At 40.2% G+C, this 22,981-nt stretch overlaps 2 protein-coding genes across 2 annotated transcripts; both read left to right on the forward strand.

Annotated features, from left to right (window-relative positions):
• Window positions 1–11,439: 11,439 nt before the first annotated feature.
• On the forward strand, window positions 11,440–16,233 carry bdkrb2 (bradykinin receptor B2). The gene is made up of 2 exons (XM_077580737.1): window positions 11,440–11,844; window positions 13,493–16,233. Exons 1-2 carry the CDS (start codon window positions 11,825–11,827, stop codon window positions 14,526–14,528), a joined length of 1,056 nt encoding a protein of 351 aa, XP_077436863.1. The 5' UTR covers window positions 11,440–11,824; the 3' UTR covers window positions 14,529–16,233.
• A 1,077-nt stretch (window positions 16,234–17,310) lies between these two features.
• On the forward strand, window positions 17,311–20,829 carry bdkrb1 (bradykinin receptor B1). Its single transcript, XM_077559933.1, has 2 exons — window positions 17,311–17,322; window positions 19,756–20,829. Exons 1-2 carry the CDS (start codon window positions 17,311–17,313, stop codon window positions 20,827–20,829), a joined length of 1,086 nt encoding a protein of 361 aa, XP_077416059.1.
• Window positions 20,830–22,981: the final 2,152 nt, after the last annotated feature.

Here is a 22,981-nt window from a genome sequence, read left to right on the forward strand (position 1 = left end):
GAGATTTACAGTTCGCATTTGTAAACGCACTTGTCAACCGACGCGCCACCTCGCAGACTGAACGAGTCGCCTAGCTACCCCGCTTTTATCCCCCCCCCACCCCACCCCACCCCACCCTGCTTGATTCGATCAGCTCCCCCTCACGTTCGCCGCGGGGCCTTTGCAATCCCCCTGGATGGAAGCGATGAAGGTTGTTTTCTTGTTGCTTTCTGCTGCTTGTTGACTGGAAAAGATGTGACGCCCGGAGGCGACGTTAGATTAAATGGATAATCACAGGGTCTCACCGGCGCTTAATGTATGTTAATGCATGGAGGGTTATTAGACGCTCAGGTGGGAAATCTATAGCGGCTAACTGAGACTTTGCCAGATAAGGCCAACTCGAGACGGTGACTAATAGACACCGATGGAAGTGATTCATTGGTCTGGAGCGAGGGAAGGAAGGAAGAGGCCTCTTTCACACCACCTTTTATTTATTTACAGAGAACGGATTGAGGAAGTTGATCTGTAAAAGAATCCCAAATTTAGCACATTGTCATTGGGAGTGTCAGTCTGCACTCACAGTGGCCACTTTTCATTGAAACGAACTTAAAACTACATATTTGTGGTTACATCGTGACAAAGTCTTTTTCAAAGGCCACGAGTGATGCCATTGATAAAACAATGAGCTGACTAATAATAATGTAATATGCACTGCGTACTTCCTTTTGCAAGGACGAATTTCATTATTGATTTGAAAGAAAACAGCCTCGCTGAAATATTTCTAACCTCAATTATTTTCATGCATTATTGTCTCGAAAACATGGAGTTTTACAACACTTCTTAGATAATGGAGCGTTCAAGAGCATTGAATGGTAAAATGTTCTACTCGCCTTCACGAGCCTCAACTTGGTATTCTGATTAATATTCTATTTGTGGAATAAGACTTAAGCAGATTAATCCATCCATTTTCATCAACGTCAGGGCGCATGCATTTTGTCCTGTACTGCCCTCTGCTGTCAACTGAAATTGACGTCAAAGTGCCCTTGGGCTCACGTTGCGAACGCCACGTGACCAACCTCAGAAAATATGTGATCCCTGGTAAATAATGAGTATCTGTATCCTCCATCTTCCCCCTTCTACTTAGTGTCACTCAGCAGGAGCTGGTTCTGACAGTTTACACTTTTCATTTGATTGTCATGGTCTAAAAGTGTTTTTCATACAAATATTTAATTTAATCCAATTCTGATCAGGTAACTGCTTTAGCAAAAGTTAGCGATAGGCTAAGACTAGCGATATACGGAACTGTCGTACACTGAAGACCCCTCCCTCCCCCCTATATTGTGCGATAGCACTGCTTGAAAGAGGCAATCGTCTCACAGGACGGCGAAGTCTGACCTCTGTCTGGTAAAACGTGACAGGCAGGGTGAGGAGATGCTGGCTATGCTAATGTCTGCCAAGCCGCTTACGAGCATCCTGTCAAACTGACATTTTTATCGCTCTCTTCTTATGTCCATGCAACATTCAGATTGACATTACCAGGGAGTAGGTTTTAAATTATGTTTGTTTGTTGACCAATTACTAGAGTAATAGATCATCTACAATTGCGTTGCAGATATCCATAATTCACATGGCAAATGAATTGTAAATCTGGCAAACCCAGTTTACGTGGAAAGCAAATGTGACGTCATTTCCCCTTGACTAAATGACATTCCAGATAGGTAAACTTATAATTGGGTATAGAAAGAATATAGTTAGTTATCTGAAAAGTTCTTTTTAATTAGGCAAAGCAAAATTACAGATATCTGTTACACGTATCCAGTCTCGACGTTAACTTGACGGGTGACGTCACTAAATGCGTCAGAACAGGAAGTAAGAAGTAAGAATGGTCTTGCTTGCACATACAACATATCACCACTAAATGTCGCTGTTTATCCAAATTAAAAAGTTACATAGGATTTTCAAAAAGTGATTTAAATTGTCATAGCTGTGTTACCATTTACTACTTTAAAATAGCTCATTTGTGGTCTAACATTTCAACTTGATAATTAACATTGTTTTATTTCTGAAACTTCGTTTTTTGGTGTGTTTTTTTTGTGATTCCTTTTAACAATAGATGAGAATGTTTGGCTGTCTTTGATCAGTTTTGGGAAGCATAACGCTTGGTTGCTCCACGGTGGCCGAGTTAGCACATCCTCCTATGAAAGATGTTGTAGTCTTGGAACTTCCTTAGTGGAGTTTGTATGTTCTCTGTACTTGAATTGTAGTTTGTGGTTATTTTTGTCTATATGTGCCCAGCAATTTTTAGCAACCAGGACAGGTTGTACCCTGACTTTTGCCCAAATTTAGCTGTGTTAGGCTCCACCCACAACCCCAATGAAGATAAGCAGTCTAGAAAATAAATGCTAGCTAACATTAGCTCCTCGACATGTTTTCTTCTCTTGTCGCTTGGTTGATGACAGCGCCACAGCGCCCCCAGTAGGATCCTGGTTCAATAACCACATTTAGTATTGATGAAACTGTTATTGAATATTGAAGGGGAAAAACAGCTCACATACGAGCGCTCGTATATCCGGCCACCATTTAACAACACCGAACTCCCCGGAGGAGCCACATGAATCTTTTTACACCACAATTACAGATATCTCCTTGACGGCGGCGACCACTGGGGCACACAAACACGGCAGTGTTGTAAACTGATGTAATCATCACACCAGTGGCAGCTCCCCCCACACACCAAAAAAAAAGGAACAGTGGGATTTGTTCTTGATAACATTAACGGGAAGAGCGGCTTGGCGAGAAAAGGATTTGAGGTCATCTGCTGCCATGGCAACAGCCGACGAGAATGGATTTTGGTTGCATCTTCTCGGCTTGTGGCTGACATTTCTGGAACTGACTTGTGTTTGTTTCTGCCTCTTTTATTTTTATCACAAACACTGCCTCTCTTTAATGGGGGCTCATTACAGATCCTTGTCAATACAGCTAATTATCTTCTGAGGGTGCGGGGGAGTGGGCTGATTCCATTGCATGATGGGAGCTCAGCATCAGATGTCATCTCTGTCGTTTGGATGCATCAAGGTGGAATTACAGAAAGATGGCATTTTTCCCTCACATATAGTGGTTTAACCATTTCCCAATGCCTTTTGAAGGCTGTCATGTGCATGCCAAAGCACAGGGGGCGCTATGAAACTGAATCATTGAAGAAAAGGGTCATCAATCATGTTGAATCGTGGTGTTACTATGTATTGTAAACAAACTTAAATACAGATTTTTTTTCTATAACAATCCGTCAATAACTCTAATGATTTAAAAAAAAAAATAGCAATAAAATGTAATTGAATATATTGAAAAAAGTATATAGGTCATTGTTAATACTAATTATAGCAATTAAATGGAAGCTACTAAAGTTTTTAAAAAAAATCTAGTATGTAATTATAATATGGACATGTATAAAAATACGCAAAAAAATGATTTGCTAACTATTAAATGGTAAATTATTTTTTATATCTAGTTGGAATAAGCATTAGATACAAAAATAAGGGTAATTATTTATAGCAAATACAAAAAAATAAAGATATAAAAATGAGGTTAATTATTTACTGTAAATATTTTTTTAATTATTATTATTGATAACAACAAATATAAAATACGCATATAAAACAAGCAGAGGGAACAGTGGATCAGATTTTAATTTAGTTTTAGTTATACTCTTTTGACTAAAATTAATTAAAGTTTTAGTCATAATTTAGTCCTCTGATTGTATTTTAGTTTGAATCCAATTTTAGTCGGCTAAATTCTTAATTTAGTCTGTGTTTTCCTTCAGCATACATTTTAACTTTTAAAGTTTAGAACCAAAAAATATACAAATATAGAGATGCAAAAATTAAACATTGATTTGCTTTCTGGTATTTTTAATATATGAGAATAAATACCGACCTGAATCGGAATTAGCATGTCGGCAAAAGGTCGAAACCGCATAAAAGATATACATTTACAACCTTGCCCTACAGTGTCATTAGCGACCTTTAATGCTTTTGCATAAAGTCGCCTGTGGACATTAAAGATGATAATGAAACATAACTACGACATATAGCGCACATACAGGTGTGAGGAGAGTTGAACTCAAGTAACCTCTCAACAATCTTCCATCATTAGAGTGAAGAAGAATTGAACTGCGATCACCACGTGATGTTTCATCTCCAAAACAAGGAAGCATGTCAGGCGGCGGAGTGTGTCGTCGCGTTAATGGTGATGACTTTGAGCTCAACAAGACGTAATGAGGTATCAATCAGCATGCGCAACATGTAGCCCGTCACTGCGGAGACTGACGGGAATCGCTCATCACTCATTGGCAGACGAGGCCAGATGAAAGTGGAAAAGCACTTTGGAAGGTCAATGGAAGCAACAACAAAAATACAACAAGAGAACGGAGGACGAGCAGGAGCTCATTTCCTTTAAGACAATATCAAAACACTGCAAAATTGCCAGTGTTAATTTGACACCTATAGAGTTAAATGTAACCATTCTAAAGTATTGATGCTGGTCCACATGAGATATAGTTAAAACAACACTTTTGAAAGTGTTACATTTTTTACACTGACAAGAAGTTAAAACAGCCCTGATGGTAGTTGAAATGTAACACTAGTCAACACTGGTCAGTGTTGATTTTACACTGCACTATTATGTATGCTAACATATTACACCATCTAGTGTTTTATTTTCTAATACTCAAAACAGGTTGCTTTCATTCATACTTAGAAATGTTAATATTAACTCATGAATGTGTTAAATCAACACAGCCAGAGTTGAAAATACTCAACTTTAGCACTCCAGTTTTTGCTGCCGTCTCTTCTGTGAGAGAAAATGACTTAATGTGCCCAAACTATTTTTTTTTCCAGTAATAAGCCAAGAGGAGGAAAATGGCTGACACGTCTCAGAACTTAATTACATCTCTGCAGAGTTAAATCTAACACTAAGTGGTCAACTGTAAAATAACACCTACTCTGGGCACCATTTAACTTTGAAAATCTAAAATTAATAAATAATCGATTAATTGTTTAGAGCAATTGTGTGACATAAAATTGTTCAATTATTTCAAATACAAGCTGTTTGTATGCGTTTATTCCATTGCTTGTAATTTTCAGTAGTGTTGAAATCCACTGCATCACACAACTGAGAGCTTTTTTCCAATACTTGGTTGACCTTTTGACACGATTGTGAGGAGAAGTAAAATGTCACCGTATCCAGCATTTTTCCTGCACACTTGTCTTTTTCAATCAGAGAGACGTTCCAGTGACGACGACGACGACCGGCGAGGAGTCCCGTCGAGAGATACTCAGTGGCCCGCTCAGTGTGAGTATCGCCATGTTGTCAAAAGTCATCCCGTCAGTCGTCAGGCAGTCGGCCGTCTGACTATGTCGGCTGACGGATGTCAGTCCGCATCAACCGCAGCACAACAACAAAATGACGTTGTTTCGTGTGTTTGTGTGCGGGACCAGCCACTTAGGTGGAAAAAGAAAACTTCTCCAACACAATTTTTATTTATATAAAATTATGTTTATTAATTTAAAAAAAAAAAAACAATAATGCTGTCGGATGAGATTTAACTGACATTAAGTGATTATAGTTTGTGGTAGGATTAAAGTTTAAAATAATACTATGGGGATTAAGGGGAGTAAATGGCAACATTCTCAACAATCAATCAGCTACTATGTGTGACTCACTATAAAATGTCAAATGCTATTTTAGCTAGCGAGCAATATTGAGAGAATTGCCTCATGGAAGCAAAACGAAAGGAAGAACACCAATGAGATCGCAAAGTGAGCACTTTTTGATCCCACAGCGCCCTCTGCTGGATGTGATGGGACACACTCACCATGAATCAACCAATAAATGTCCTGTTTTGATTAGCCTTGCACTTGACCAACTGTACTTTGTACGGTGAGATTTCAAACAGAATGTGCTGAGAGAAAAGTGGCTCCTGAAACAATGGTCAGGTTGTATCATGTCAAATGAAATCCTCCTGGAAAGGCTAAAAAAGCATTTTTGTTTCATTCTGAAATGTCACCCGGAAACACAATATCACAAACTGTTGATGATTTGCCAGCATTATTCACCCTCGATAGTTTACATCTCACTTTCTAAACTATAAACGTCCTCTGCCAGAAACATCTTCCCTCAGCTTGAGCACAAACACGTTTATTTATCATCCAAGTCCCAGTTTGGAGTTTCATTACGAGGAAAGTACCCGAATGGAGACACGCAGCCGATCCAACTGGTTGCATGGAACCTCCTTATTATGGTCTGCTGTAAATATAACATGAGCGGGTGGTCTGTGTGGTTTCTGCCACTTTGCATCCAAAACATTTTAGAACACATACAGTATGTTTCCACGATAGCGCCATTAGCACCATCTCGCTGTCAAGTTCGAATCGAGGTCGCTTTTTGAGTTTAAGCCAGACGTTGGCTTGAGTTCCGTCTCCTCCTCAAAGGCCCGACTCTGGCAGACAGCTGCGAAAACAGCCGGGCCGGGCCCGCCGTCTCGAAAGAGAGACGAGTTATGAACGAAGCCGCAGGGACGGGAGCGGCTCCCAGTAATCGAGCCGAGCGCCTGCGAAGCGCGTTAAAGGAGTATACGAGGGGAAATGGGCAGAGTATGTTTTGGAAAAGAGGCGCGGGGCCTGCCCGCCCCCTCAGCCACATGTCGCGGTACTTGCTGCATTACGGCCCATTTCACGTCAGTGAGACATAACAGTGCAACTGCTTCCATAATTAGCCCAGGGACTTTCAGATCGTCACAATAAACGTGTGTCCGGTATGTACTAAAATCATTAGACCTTACAATGGTTTGTAGTGGAGCGACCTTCAAAGTGCAGCACGACCCTTGACCTTTTAATGTGCCTTAAATATTTGTGTGTGGCCAGCAGCATATACCCAAATTTTAAATTGACAGCCTGTGTCTGCTTTGTGTCAAGGTCAGCTGAGTACAGATTTCTCGTTTTGGTTCTGAATGTGGGGGAGTGTGGATCTATTTTAGTTTGACACGCGGCCTCTGGTCACCCAAAAAATACCGAAAAATGTGTGATTTTCTGCTTTATCACCAAACTTGATAGATAGATAGATAGATAGATAGATAGATACTGTAGCTAGCTCGATAGCTAGCTAGCTAGTTAGTTAGCTAGCCCTCCAAATATACAGGTATAGCTAGCTACATACATATGATAGATAGATAGATAGATAGATAGATACTGTAGCTAGCTCGATAGCTAGCTAGCTAGGTAGTTAGCTAGCTAGCCAAATATACAGGTATAGCTAGCTACATACATACGATAGATAGATAGATAGATAGATAGATAGATAGATAGATAGATAGATAGATAGATAGATACTGTAGCTAGCTCGATAGCTAGCTAGCTAGGTAGTTAGCTAGCTAGCCAAATATACAGATATAGCTAGCTACATACATACTATAGATAGATAGATAGATAGATAGATAGATAGATCTGTGCTGCATCTGAGTTTCAGCATATTTGTTTACAACCGGAATGTCACTAATATAATATTCCGTAAATGGTTATTGACTGTATGTAATGTAAACATAGTGATTGTGCTTTTTCTATAGGATTTGAACGAACGCGCCATCAGTCGCATTATGCAAAACTCTGCCGGCCAATGAAAATCGATCACTCGGCTTGGCGAATACAAATGAATGCATGAGATAGAACATGCGTGTGCAAACACGTGCGTGCCCACGCATTTGCATCCAACATGACCAAGCAGGCCTTATACTGCAACCCGGAGGCAAAAGGAAACCACTAAACTAAGGAATTTGGAGGAGGTCAGTTGTGGCAGAGCCTAAAGAAGCGGCAACATGTTGCTCAGGACTTAATCAGTGAGAGACGATTGACAAGTGAGCTACACTCTCTAAAGAGCAAGGTCCAAGAAGAAGAAGACATACAATGGACGACATGCTTGTTAGTACGTACTTGTACAGACTACGTACTTTTAAATGCATTCTATGAAGGACATATTTGTAAGTACTACATACTTAAATTGTGTTTGTGGTGTTATCAGTCAGTTAATCGATAATGATAAATTACACCACTCATCTTGTTTGTGACGTCATGGCAGTAGGAGTAGCAAGGTGGGAGTTCAACATGGCAACATGTGCGTAGAACATCATGTAAACAGTGCAAGGGGTTGCTAAGTGGGAGGAGCTGAGCTGTTTCTAAAATGAATCCCAACATTTTCCCTTTCTATTTTTCTTGGTTTAACTGTTTCATATCAGGAACCTCTTGCACTGACGATCCTATTGGAATAAAGCCACTTCATAATTTTACAGGCAGCCAATGAGTGGATATTTTATGACCACTAGGGGGCTAGCTTTGATAATAAATGCGTTGGGGGGGGGGGGGGGGGGGGGGGTTACATTTTATATATTATTTAATTTATTTTATATGGTATATTTTTTCTTTACAAAATATTTATAATATAATTTTAAATAAATATTCATAATTATTTATAAGAACAATCACTATAGTAAATATATAAAATAATATATTTTATATAAAAATTCTATTAGTAAAATAATGATTTACCAGAATCAAGTTATAATATAAGAAAAACTAAATTTTATAAGAAAAGGTCATCATTTTATGAGAATTTATTTTATGACCAAAAAAATCATACGTTTGATCATTCTGATTTATATTGTGTTTATGGAATATGAAAAATACCTGATTTTCTCCATCTCAGGGGGTGGCCATTTTGCCGCTTGCTGTCAACTGGAAATGACATCACTGCGCCTAAGGTCTCAGGTAATGACTTCACCTGTTTTCTGGGTTTGCTTGTGACTTTTGCAAGCTGAGCCCATCGGGCGCTGTGATGTCCTTTTCGAATTTCGGTTGACAGCGAGTGGCAAAATGGCCGCCCCCTGAGATGGAGAAAAACAGGTGGATTTTTCTGCTTAAATTCATATTCCACAAATGCAATATCAAATACAATACCGTGTTTAGAGTAGTGATATATTTTTTGTAAAATAATATTTTTTGACTTTCCCAACAAATATGTTACATAATGAATTTTCGTTCCAGTGTTTTGGTATTTAACTTTTTTGATGAGTTGATTTATTTATTTATTTTTTGCAGTGCATTTTGACAGCAATGAAATGTCACAACCCCTGGGCGTTATTTTATTTTGAAATGGCTTGGTCAGAACCAGCAAAAAGACAAAAAATGGTCAAATAACGCCGAGGGGTTAAGATGGAACCCACAAAATGCATTTTAACACATTTTGTTCCTTATCTCGGGCTATCACATGATGAGTAAGTCACACTTTTTAGACTGCTCGTCCAATCTGCCGTCACAGGAAGCAAACTGCGGGCGAGAGAACGGAATGACAACTTTCTGGAGCCACACTTTGCGTCCCTAACAGCCGCTCAATTATTCATTCAAAGTACTACAGAATTTTTAAAAGCCACGGAATCCGTGCATGGCAGGAAACTGCGGTGGTGGAAGCGGATGTTTCCGCACATTATCGAGTACTCTCAAACACGCAATCAATGCTAACTAGAAACATGTCCTTTGGGAGCAAATGCATTAGACCTAATGAGCTGAGCTGTGACAATTGGACAGCTCACAAATTGCTGAGTGGCGCATTCAAATGTGAACCGCGAAATCGCCAAAAGGGCAAAGGCTAACTGCACTTACGATGGTTCTTAGAATGGTTATTATGATGTCTCAAAACTGAAGAGAGCAGCAAGAAAGACTCTTTTGTTTGAGATTATATCGTATTTTTTTAAAAAAATTTGTTTTTAAAAGCCTGATGAATCACACAGTTAACGGGTTTGTCATGTAGATGACGCTTTCATCACGTATAGTTTTGCTAGCCGTTTCTGGTTGTTGTTTTAGTGTTGACCTTCCCCACAAGAATAAAATAAGAGAGTTCATAAATTAACTCATTCACTGCCATTGACAGCAATAGACGTGAAAAAATAATTAGAACTATTTCTATTAGTTTAACATTTATTTTTTTCCCATTTTTGTTACCAAGAGTATGAAAGTTTTTTTTTTGTACATTTAGAACAGATATAAAATTTGTGATTAATCGTGAGTCAACTAGTGCAGTCAGGTGATTAATTATGATTAAAATTTTAATCGCCTGACGCCCCTAATTTTTTAATAATCTTTTCTTTAAAAAAAAACAAAAACAAGAACGATTATTTAAAAAAAAAAAGATTATAAAAAATTAGGGGCATCAGGTGATGACTTCACTAGTTAACTCACAATTAATCAGTTAATAAGTTGTATATCTGTTCTAAATGTAAAACAAAAAACAAAAACAAAAAACTGTCATACTCTTGTTAACAGAAATGGAAAAAAATGTTTAAATAATAGAAATAGTTAAATTGCTGTCAATGGCAGTGAATTAATTAATTTCACGACCCCCCCCCCCCCCCCCAAAAAAAAAAAGCATAATTTTTAAATACTTATGTCTCAAGTTTCCAAGAACATTCTTACGGGTGATAATGTGTAATCAGGAAATCACAAGAATCAACAAAATATTGTCATTTTTCTGGAATTAAGAATTATATTTGCAGGAAAAGACTTTCACTCTTACAAGAGTTGTTTTAAATTTTAAGAAATGTTTAAGAAATTACGGTAAACTTTTAATATTACAAGAATATAGAACCATTTTTTAATGTTTATCACGCCATCTGTTTATTAGTCACCAGGCTACTTTTAGGATTGTGGAGGATGAAGTCAGATGTCACATTGTGCAATGAGTTGATCATTTTGAACAGAAAATGGTGAAACCGTCAAAGAGCAATCTGATCTACAATCTACAAAAAGTTGAAAATCTTGAAGTCACAAAAAGTATCTATTTTTTAATGAAAAAAAAAATATACAGTAGTTGTATTTAGATGAGGATGTTTAAGATGTCAAGTTAAACTTTCAAAAGGAACTTTTTGTCTGACTTTAGAACTTTACTTGGCAACAATTGTAGAATCTTATAGTATAAAAATTAAAGCTGTCAAATTTAAAGCGTTAATTGATTCATTACTCACAAAAAATGATCGCATTAATCATGAATTAACACAGATTAATCGCGCTATTAATTTTGACCATAGATTAGCCTTTAGCGTGACAGCGGATGGCTACGTTTAAGGTAGCACAGGTTGTGTTTGTGCAATAAACATAACCACGTGCATTAAAGTAAAGCATTTAATAAATGTTCGCGTATCACATTTAGAATATTTCTTCATGTCAAAATGTCGGGGTCATTTTTTTCCCATTTAAAATTATGCAAGTAATTAACTGATTAGAAAAAGAGGAGGATGAGCGTGTGCAGTGGATCAGAAAATGTTGAAGACGTCCTCATAAGATTAAATGTCAAAAAAATGAACACATAACCGGCGCTCTTCAAATTTGGCGAGGGAAACGTTTTTTTTTTTTTTTTATTAAGCGATTAATCGTGATTAATGACAGCTCTGATAAAAATGCAAGTAACGGCCTCCCCGTTTGCAAGCATTTGCACAAGCACAGCTGATTTAATCATGAAATGCGTTTTCATCTCCAAAATATGAATCCACTGGAAAATTAAACACGTGAGCAGTAACATAGCAAAAACGCAGACATGATGTTACAGTGAGTGGGTGGGGAAAAAAAAAAAAGCGCGTGAAGTGAAGTCATATTTTTTTTGGGGCTGACATCACTTCATCTCCAGTTTCTTTGAAAAGAGCAAGTCAGAGACGAACGGGGCGGAGAAGGCGAAGGGGAAACTCGTCGACGAGCGCGGGCTGGCATCTGCACACTTCACTCACATCTGGATTGACTTTCCTCGAGGGCAAATGGATCTTCCGACTACAAGGTAAACCCTTTCAGATTGCAATCTTATTTATGTCTTATTTACGGGCTTTAACATACCGCTACTGACCGGGGACTCTTGGATCTGACTTTTGAAAAAGTTAGGCTTAGTACCTTGCAATTTATATAAAAAAAAAAAAAGAAAAGATATACTTGGAAGTGAACTTTTTGCAGCAATATATATTTTTACCCAACTGCATATGACGCCACCCTGCATACTTAAATTCAATTTGTTAATCTAGTCAAATGATCTATTTAGTTGTCTAATAATAATGCACAATGCATGATTTCATTATAAAACACTTGAAATGACTCAACCGTGATTCTTCAAAGAAAGTTCAACATTTATGAAATATTAATTTGGGTTATTGTCAACTTGCTTAATATAGTCCGTCCATCCCCTTACAACACTGCTGATGTTGTCTTAATGGCCTGAAGGGAAACAGATTGCCGGACGTGCAGCACAAAACTCATAATGCGCTGTACCCAATTTAAACTCTCTCTTGAGGGAATTACAGTCGGCAGACGCCAGCCTGTTGCTCATTACCGGAGCTAATTCCAATCGACTGCATATGGCGCGGACGTATAATATGCACGATGTGCTATATGTGGCGAAAACGCTCGATAATGCGGTTAACTCATTCACTGCCATTGACGGCTATAAACGTCAAAAATTCAAATGTTAGTTTAACATTTTTGACCACTTTTGCTAACAAGAGTACGAAAACCTAGGAAACAAAATATTGTACATTTAGAACAGATATAAAATTTGTGATTAATTATATCATATCATATCATCATGATTTATGATACCGTGATTTATTCATCATGGAAAGGTCCATGATCTGTCCGTGATTGTACAACAGATGTGAACTCTTGGAGAACTTAAGTGGAATGCTGAGGAGAGTCAAAGTTGCGCAAGTTACAGACGCTTACATTATCATTCTGTGGTTCTTAAAGCTGCACTTTGAAACAATTTGCCCAAAAATATCTTCACAATAGCCTTTTTATTTAACCATTTATGACTGAAACATTTTTTTCAATTCATAGATTGATATATTAGCTGCTCATAATGGGAACTCCTGTAAATCCTCTGGCCAATCATTTGAAGACCCGATTCGGGTTCGAATTTCCCGCCCTCTGTCTGCGGAAGTGACATCATGTGCGCGATTTGTATGTGAAGAACGGAAAATAGCAGTTTCATTTTTTTCGGCCACGGGTGGCAGTAGCGATTTGAAATTAAATTCAACCCCCTCCATTTTTTTTAAATTACAATATTTAGTCTAAATATGGCATTCTGGTTAATATTGTGTTAGTGGAATATGAGTTATGCAGCAAAATCTTGCTGTCGACTGAAGGTGACATCAAAGTTGCTCAGGGGCAACTGTGATGTCATCGACAGCAAGTGGCAAAATGGCCGCCCCCTGAGATTGATTTTGCTGCATAACTCAATACTAATAATCAGAATGTCATGTTTAAACTAGTGAGGTCACATAAAACTTATTATTGTCAAGCAATGTTGAAAATTGAACTCCACATTAACCTGGGTTCGATCGAACGGTTTGCCGGAGTTCAAAACTCGCACCCGACTCAAATGATTGTAATGGTACGTCATGTGACTTCTTTATGATTGTAATCCCTTTTCCCTGCAGGCCACCGGAGCTGAATGTGACGGCGACAGACGGATACCAAAATGCAACGGTTCAAAGGAGCTGCGTGGATCCGGACCTATGGGAGGCGCTCACCAACAGCCAGCCCATCTTCTTGGGGGTCGTGGCCGTGCTGGGAATCGTGTTGAACGCCTTCGTGCTGCTGGTTTTCTGCCTTCACAAGAAGACGTGCACGGTGGCCGAAATCTACCTGAGCAACCTGGCGGCCGCCGACTTCCTCCTGGCGTCCTGTCTTATCTTTTGGGTGGTCAACATCGCCAACGATTTCAACTGGCCTTTCGGGGTGCCCATGTGCAAAATGGTCAACGCGGGCATCAAGATGAACGCTTACAGCAGTATCTACTTCCTGGTTCTGGTTAGCATAGATCGCTACGTGGCGCTGGTTCACCCCATGTCGCACGGGCGAATGCGTCGACCCAAGTATGCCAAACTGGGTTGTCTGCTGGTGTGGGTCTTCAGCTTGTTCCTGTCCACGCCGACGTTGGTGTTTCGGGCGGTGAAGTACGTCCCGCAATTTGGCGTGACCGCCTGCATCTTTGATTTCCCAAGCCGCACGGTCATGCTGCTCTGCGATGTGATGCTAATTAGCTTCAGCTTCCTCATCCCTATTACCATCATCTCATTCTGCACCGTCAAGATCATCCAGGCGCTAAGCAAGCGCTCGATTGAGAGGTTCAACGCCGAGAAGAGCGAGCAGAAGGCCACCACGCTGGTGCTGGTCGTGCTGGTGGCCTTCCTCGTCTGCTGGCTACCATTTCACATCATCACCTTCCTGGATGTGCTCATAAAGGCCGGTGTGATGCGAGGGTGTCAGCTGGAAGCCGGCGTTGACATTTCCAGCCAGTTATTTGACTACTTGGCCTTTTTCAACAGCATCATCAACCCCGTCTTGTATGTCATCGTTGGGAAAAACTTCCGGAAAAAGGCTCGGGAAGTGTGCAAGCAGTGGCCTGTCAGTAGCATGACGACATCGTCCACGCGTTCAAACACTTCTGCAACATTGAGGACGTTTACATGAAAATCTCATCAGTCGGGTCAGGGGTGAGAATTCGCCTTGGCATAAAGTGGTGCTGATGAAAAACAGATTCTCATCTCAATTATTATGGAAATACCTCAACTACATACCAGTACTACTTGTAGAACAGAAATACAACACACAAAAACATTTACATTCAAAGGCAAAATTCTCCTACTACACCTGATTCAAATGATCAGCTCATCAGCAAGCTCTGTGGAAACCCGATCATGATTCTGATCATTTGAATCAGGTGTGTTGGAGGAGGAAACATCTGAAACATGCAAGATAGTGGCCCTTGAGGACCAGATTTGGACACCCCTATTTCAGATGTTTCCCTCCTCCGACACACCTGATGCAAATGATCAGCCAGATGTGTTGGAGGTGGGAAATATCCAAACCTTGTTTCAGATGATCCCCCTCTTCCAACACACCTGATTCAAATGATGGTCCAGGTGTGTTGGAGGTGGGAACTATCCAAAACATGCAGGATAGTGGCCCTTGAGGACTGCTGGACACACCTATGTTCTTGATGTATGATCAGCCAGGTGTGTTGGAGGAGGGAAACATCGAAAACATGCAAGCTAGTAGCCCTTGAGGACCAGATTTAGACACCCCTGTTTCAGATGTTTCCCTCTTTCAAAACACCTGATTCAAATGATCAGCTATTTGAAAGCTCCAGAGAAGCCTGATAAAAGTCCTGATCATTTGTATCAGGTGTGTTGGAGGAGGGAAATATCTGAAACATGCAGGAGAGTGCCCCTCGAGGACTGGATTTGGACCCCCCTGTTTTAGATGTTTCCCTCATCCAACACACCTGATTCAAATGATCGGATTATCACCAAGTGCTGCATAAACCTGATAACGATCCTGATCATTTGAATTAGGATTGCTAAAGGAGGGAAACATCTAAAACATGCAGGATAGTGGCCCCCCGAGGACCGGATTTGGACACCCCTGATATAAAACATGCAGAATAGTAGTGGCCCTCAAGGCCCGGATTTGTTCACCCGTTTTAGAGGTTTCCCCTCCAACAACACACCCTGATGCAAATGATCAGCAGGACCTTGTTGATGAGATGATCATTTGAATCGGGTGTGCTGCAGGAGGGAAATATCTAAAACATGCAGGATAGTGGCCCTCGAAGACCAGAGTTGCCACCCCTGAGCTTTTACGATCATAAAATGTGTCCGGTTACTATAAAGTCACTTGATTGAGTACAAATTCAAATGTTTGCACACATTTCAACTTTAACTGTCGCCGAAGTCCTCGTAATTTTCTTTAAATGTGTTTGGAGCAAGCAAGAGAAAATGACTCAGTGTCCACTAACAAAGTTTCCAGTGGTGACGCGCCATCACGCTGTTTTCTTTTTTCTTTTTCTTTTTTTTTTCCACCACACCACAATCAAGCAACCCACTCGGTGTTGACTCAGATGTCTGTGGGAGGGTGCACGGACACTCCCCAAAATAAAGGCATGCAATACCAAAAAGGCATTCAGCCTTGAACCACATGCCAGGCTTGTGGACTACCACTGGAGTACATTAGCTGACCTCAAAATACACAATATGGCAAACATTTGAGATCTTGTCGCCGGGATTTTTCCCCCCCCAAATCTTTCACGATTTCTGTCACATAATACAATTGTTGCTTGTATTTGTTAGTATAATCAACTGTCTGCTCGTATTTATTATTAGAATTGTGATGTAAATTAAATGCAAAACATGCAAATAAAGCTTTTTGCACAATCCAAAAGGTGATTATGGGTTCCATTTATGTCATCATCTTTCACATAAAGCAATACAAAAAAAAAAAAGATAAAATATTGATCTTAACTCTTTGACTGCCAAAAACGTTAAATAACGTTTAGTAAAATCCTATGGAGGAGTGCCAAAGACGTTAAAAGACGTTTTTTTTTTTTTCAAAACAGAGGTGAAACTAACCATTTTCTATTGTTGATTACTGAAAAACGGAGTAAGGTAGAAACAAACTTTTTTTTCTGATGAAAGATGAGAGTCCAATCTTTCATTTGGTAGTATGTGTGTTTCCATAGTCCAAACACATAATTTTCTGTGGTCCTTGAAAGATCAGTCAAAAATGCTTAAATCGGCTGGCACCCACGGCATCCCTTTTCTGAAAACGTCTGGCAGTCAAAGAGTTAACAAATGTCATGTTTTTCAAATGAATAATAAATGATCATCATTTTCAGTTGCAGAGGTGGGTAATAACGCATTACAACTAGTCTTGTTCTGTCCGTTTTTTTTTTCCTCTCTGTCCCCTCTCAAACCTCGTTCAGTCTGACTGCCTTTTCCAATAAATATTCGTGGCAGTATAAATAACCACAAATGGCGTATATCAAACTCCCGTTGCAGAGGAAAACTGCATGACCACACACTAAAACAGTCAACCAAAACAAAACAACCCAAAATGTGGGATGTGTCAGGAAGGGCGTCCAGTGCAAAAACGGTGCCAAACAAATCATGCGAGTACGATACGATACGATACGATATACTTTTATTTTCTCCGTGGGGAACTTTTTCCTGGACTCCGTCCAGCTGCAGTTTACAGTAAGAGAAAACAACAGAATAGAAAGAGATGAAATTAAAATTAAATATATTTTTTTAAGTCCCCTAGATGGTGCTCTTGGTTTAAATATAAAGGCTAGTGCAATGGAAATGTATTAAATTTCCACTGCATCTTCCAACCAAGAGCACCATCTAGGGGACTTAAAAAAAATCACAAGTGCTTCATGAAGCTTCATTTTGCCATCACTAAGTAGCTGGGACTCATGATGCAGAATGTGAGTCGGGTCATTAACAATTTTCTGTGCCAGTCGGGTGACGGACCGCTCATAAAGCATCTGTAGGGAAGGATGATTCCTGACCCCCCATGATCTTCATGGCAGTCCGCACCAGACCGGCAATCTGTGACCTTGACTGCACAGTCAGGTTGCCGTACCAGGCCGCAATGCCGTATCTGATGATACTTTCCAATGCAGCCCGGTAGAACAACAGCACGGTCCTCTGCTCCAGTCCATAGACCCGAAGTCTGCGTCGGAAATAGAGACGCTGTTGGAGTTTGGAGCAGAGACTTCCAACGTGTACCCTCCAGCTGAGTGTGTTGTCAATGTGGACCCCCAGATACCTGTATGAACCCACCTGGCTGATGTGATTGCTTTTAATGACGGCTGGCCCGTGGTCACCAACAGTTTTTGGATCAAATATCACCTCCTCTGTCTTCCCCACATTGAGCACAAGATGATTCTGGTCACACCACTGGACAAATTTCTCTATTTCTGAGAAATAGTCCAGTGGGCTACCGCCGGCCTGCAGCAAGCTGACGATAGCTGTGTCATCAGAGAACTTAATGATAAAGTTCTCTGGGTGTGATGTCACACAATCATTTGTGTACAGCGTGAAGAGGACCGGGGAGCTGACGCAGCCCTGTGGGGTCGCCTGTGCTTATCAATCTGGGTTCCGAGAGGGAGCTGTTGACCCTGACTTGCTGACGTGACTTGCTGTGACGTCACCTTACAGGAGAACTCTGCTTTTTCCTCTTCTTATAACATTTTGGTCACACAAATTGCCAGCTATACTGATAACCAAGTTACCAATTTCTTGGTAGTTTTAACTCTTAATAGTGGGGAGTTTTGAGGACGGTGCAATCTGCATCATGACCACAAGATGTCGCCGCGTTAGACCTTCAAATACCCTTGACGCACTTTAAAAAATACATTTAAAAAAATTCTGAAACACGTAAAATCCACCAAAGGGAATGCCGTCATACTTTGGAAAAAGTCGTCAATGTGTCATTTATAAGCTCCAGGTGAGAAAATCCGACTTCCCTCTCTGTCATATAAATCTTCCGTTGTCTTAACAGCTTGATAAACTGGGCACATTTGGCGCACTGTGAATGTTTTTTTTCTCCATTTAGGGCCTCGCAGTAATTCACGGATTGGGGGCTGTTCATAAACAAGCTGCTGTGTCGGGGTGTTGCAAGAATGCCGCTCTATATACAAAAACCTTCCCTCGTTCTACTGCTCCTTCCACTCGCTGCATGAACACATATCAGCTGCTTGATAACCATGGTAAGAACTTTTAATATTCTATGATTTATATTGACTAGAATGAATCTTAAATAGCAGAAGTGCGGGGAGTATTTATAGGAATCGTGAACGAGAGGAGGAAGCATCAATCAACAGATGCTTCCTCCTCTGTCGATTGAGTCATCATATTGTGTCATAAATAAAGGGCATGACTAAATCACATGGTAAATATTTTAAGAACTTAAAAAGCTAAACATGACTGGTCAGCACTTGTTTCATGATAGTTATGCTGCTCATAATTCAAATAATTATTCAGTTGCCTTGGAGATTGTCACGCAACGCAAGCATTTGATCCGCATAAAACTGAAGTAGCCTGTTGTGTACTCAATTCAAATGTCGCCTCGGAACAAATTTAATAACTGATGCACCTTTTTTTTTTACTTCGGTTGTCAATTATCCATTTGTTAATTCAGAGCTTTATTCAAAATAAAAGGCAAAAATGACCATTTTAGGGGGTTTTGTCCTCTAATTTCTACATTTTTTTGACCAATTCAAACCATCCCATCTATAAACTTTGAAGTTGATCTAATTTTTCCAAATTTCAAAATAGGAGTCAAACATTAAACTTTTTTCCTCCTCTCATTTCTATTTTTTTTTTACTTATTCAAAATGTTCCAACTTTAAACTGTTCAGTTTATCCCTAGAGCAAAATTTGGGATTTTTTTCCCCCATTTTTCGTTGTTTATTTTTCTCTTCTTATTTCCACATTTTTTGAGCTAGTCGACGAGTTCCAACTTTAGACTATTCAGCTTAACTGAATAGAAATTTTGCCCTCCATTTTTTTTTTAATAAATGCCTTCTAATTATTATAATTTTTTATCAATTCAAACCATTGCAAGGTTAAACTGTCCAGCTAATTCTAAGTCATTTGATATAATTCCATATCATTCAATATAATTCCACAATTTTTCATTCAGCCTCTCAGCCTTCACTCGCAATTTTTCCAGAAATTGCACTCTTTAGTTTAAACTGTATTAAAATGTTGTGGGATCATAATTTGTGGTAAGGTTTAAACTATTAATATAGTCAACTGTAAACATTTGTAGTTTCGTCTTTTTTTGTGTGTGTTTGTGGAAGCATCGCAAATGACCGTACAATAAAACTGCCGTTATTTTTGTTGTTGTGAAGGCTACGGAGCCGGTGACCCTTCAAGCTGCGGCATCTCGGTGGTGTGAAAACAGCACCCTTTCAGACGCGCTGGCATCCATCGAGTTTGTCACCGTCCGCACCATCGTCCCTCCGTACATCATCAGCGTATCCGTGCTGGGCCTCGCCTTGAACGCCTTCGTCCTGTGCGTGTTCCTGGCGCACCGGGATCGGCTGACGGTGGCCGAGGTCTACCTGGGCAACCTGGCTTTGGCCGACTTCGCCCTCCTGTGCGGCCTCCCCTTCTGGGCCGCCAACATCCTCAACAATTTCCACTGGCCGTACGGCGACGCCTTGTGCAAGATGGTCAACTGCGTGATGACGGTCAACCTCTACACCAGCGTCTACACCCTCGTCATGATCGGCGTGGACCGCTACCTGGCCATCGTGAGGACCATGAAGGCCAGGTGGCTGCGGCGGACGCGCTACGCTAAAGTGATATGCGTGTTGCTGTGGATTTTCGGGCTCTCGCTCAGCACGCCGACCTTGCTGCACAGAAAGGCGATGCACTTTGAAGAAATCCAGATGACGGCCTGCATGTTGGACTACAGCCACGGGAGCTCGTGGAAGTTAGCCAACCAGGTTTTGCAGAACACCGTTGGCTTCCTGCTCCCCGCTCTGGTGATCGTCTCCAGCAGCGGCGCCATCGTCAGGGCTTTGCGACGGAGAAAGGAGAACGTCGGTCTTCGGGATGTGAACGACACAAAGGCCTCCGTCCTGTTGTACGCCATCACTCTGCTGTTCATCCTTTGCTGGGGGCCCTACCAGGTCTTCACCTTCATCGACACCCTCTGCGACATCCACGTACTGGACGTCAAAGCGTGGTCGGACGCTCTGGACATCGGCGGGCAGGTCTCGGTCTATCTCGGAGTCCTCAACAGCGCTCTCAACCCCGTGTTCTACGTCCTCTCTGGGCAATACTTCAGGAAGAAAGTTAGCGCCATCTATGGGAGGGCTCTGCGTCGTCGCAGAGGATCAGACATGACCACGTATCAGCGCTCTGTCGTGTCAACTTACATTAACAGACCTGAGCAGATTAAGCCTGTTGTCATATAGGATGATGATGGGGGGGGGGGGCTTTTTTTTCACATGTTTATTAAATTCTACATAAGGTGGGATGCAATAATAGTACGGTTTAAGTCATGTTATGATATATGGTATGACATGATATACAGTCTACTGTTTGCAATATTACTGTATACGATTTATTGTATAGTATGCGTTAGGGGTGGGGGACTCGGGTCAACCGGTGTCACTGATTTTATGACTTGCTTGACTAAAAATTAGAACGGCTCGATTTTATTTTTGACTTGGCATTTATGAGGCTCCACTTGACTTGAACTCAAAGACTTACAAGTATTTTTTTGTACAAATGAAATATGTTTTTTAATATTATGTGCCATTATTAGCATTATTATTATAATCGCATGCGCGATTTTTGCCGCTTGAAGATAAGAGACAGAAACTTCGACATTTACCTTCAACTGCCAGCTGTGTAAGCTATGAAGCTAAGCTAACTAAGTTAGCTTGACAGTTTAGCTCACGAATAGCTGGTCAAATATTGACTAATCTTCATGCTAATTGTGTTCTTAATTGAGAAGAAAAAAAGTGATAGATTAGACACTAAGGAAACTGCAATCTTGTGCAACCAGGGTTCCTGCGGGGTCTCAAAAAAGTCTTTAAAAGCCTAAAATACAAAAACTTAAATTTTAGGACTTAAACGTCTATAAACAAAACAAAACACACTCTAGTGGAGTCTCTCTTTAATCTCTTTTTAAGCAAGTGAGGGTTTCCAAGTGCATGTGCACACTGTAACAGTCCACCAATCTCTGTGTTTACAGAAAACATTTCCCCCCTCCAATCTAACAAATTTAACTTACTATCTCACAATATATATATATTATTGATGAATACATCAATAATCATGGCAATCATAAAATGAAACTACAGCTTTGTTCTCTCCATTCTTTCACATATATATTGTTAAACACAGTCGTGTGCTGCCATCTCAAGGCAAAAAGTAGAATTACATCCCAAAATAAAAAAACTACATTGAGTGATTATAACCAAAAGAAATAATCGAAATAGCGGGATTTTAAACCCGGAATATGGGATATAAGGAAGTATACTGTAACTACAAATTCAATGAATTCATGTTTTAAATACTATATTGATAAACAATCAAATACAGTTTGTACTTTTGCACAGCGAAAGTGGTATGTAAAAAGGAATCGAGGTGGACACTCGAGCCCAGCAGAGGGTTAATATTCCTCCCTTGAAATAAAAAACACCTGGATGTAAACAAGCATGATTTATTCCCTCGACATTACACGCGTGACACGTCCTAATGAGAAAAGGCCCGGTGAGGAGCATGTGCTGTGCCATGTGAGCGCTTGGCCCTCTCCTCCCTCCTCCATCCTTGCCTTTTCCCATCCATCCATTTCACTTAATGTGCTTCACCTCAGTAACGGCAAAAGAACCCGCATCAGCACAACCCGGCGGCACTTTAGTCTCAATGTTCCATTCTTGGTCACCTTCGCCTGTCCTCAGCTCTTCTGCACACCTTCGTCACGTGGAGATGGAGATAAGGTTGACCTTTATGCGTGATTCAAAATTCTCTTTTTTAACGTTCATCATTTTATTTGGCCACAAATAAGCTTTTGTGGTTTACAATATTTTGAACAATTCTTTTATTTGAACAATTCCCAATCATTATTATTTGTATATATTTCAAGGCTGATTTTGATGTCCCCAGGGGGATAAAAATGCAGTTTTTTTGTTGTGTGGACTTTTCCTAACGTTATGCCCATTACAGTAGGATGTCACCTCAAAATAATCTCAATGGCCCAAATTTTTGGTGCTGTGGATGCTCCCCTCCACGCCTGGTGGATGCTCACCCCTTTTGGCCCCACCCTCTGCACAGCAATGGTTTGAAACCCTAATTTGAAACACTAATCCTTGTTTTAAATTCAAATTTTAAACCCTACCCATAGCTTATAAAACCCTAACCATCATTTTTAAACCTTACTCTAAAAGCATAACCCCAATGTAAACCCATATTTGAAACCCTAATAATACTTTAAAGCACTCATTTTAAACGTTTACCTTAGTTTAAAACCATACTTTAAAACTCTAACAGTTATTATTTCATTTAATGTTGTTGTTGCAACTTCCAGTTTGTCCCTTTAGGGGTCGCCAGTGTGTCACA

Source organism: Vanacampus margaritifer, chromosome 1, assembly GCF_051991255.1.
Source record: "Vanacampus margaritifer isolate UIUO_Vmar chromosome 1, RoL_Vmar_1.0, whole genome shotgun sequence".
Lineage (NCBI taxonomy): Eukaryota > Metazoa > Chordata > Actinopteri > Syngnathiformes > Syngnathidae > Vanacampus > Vanacampus margaritifer.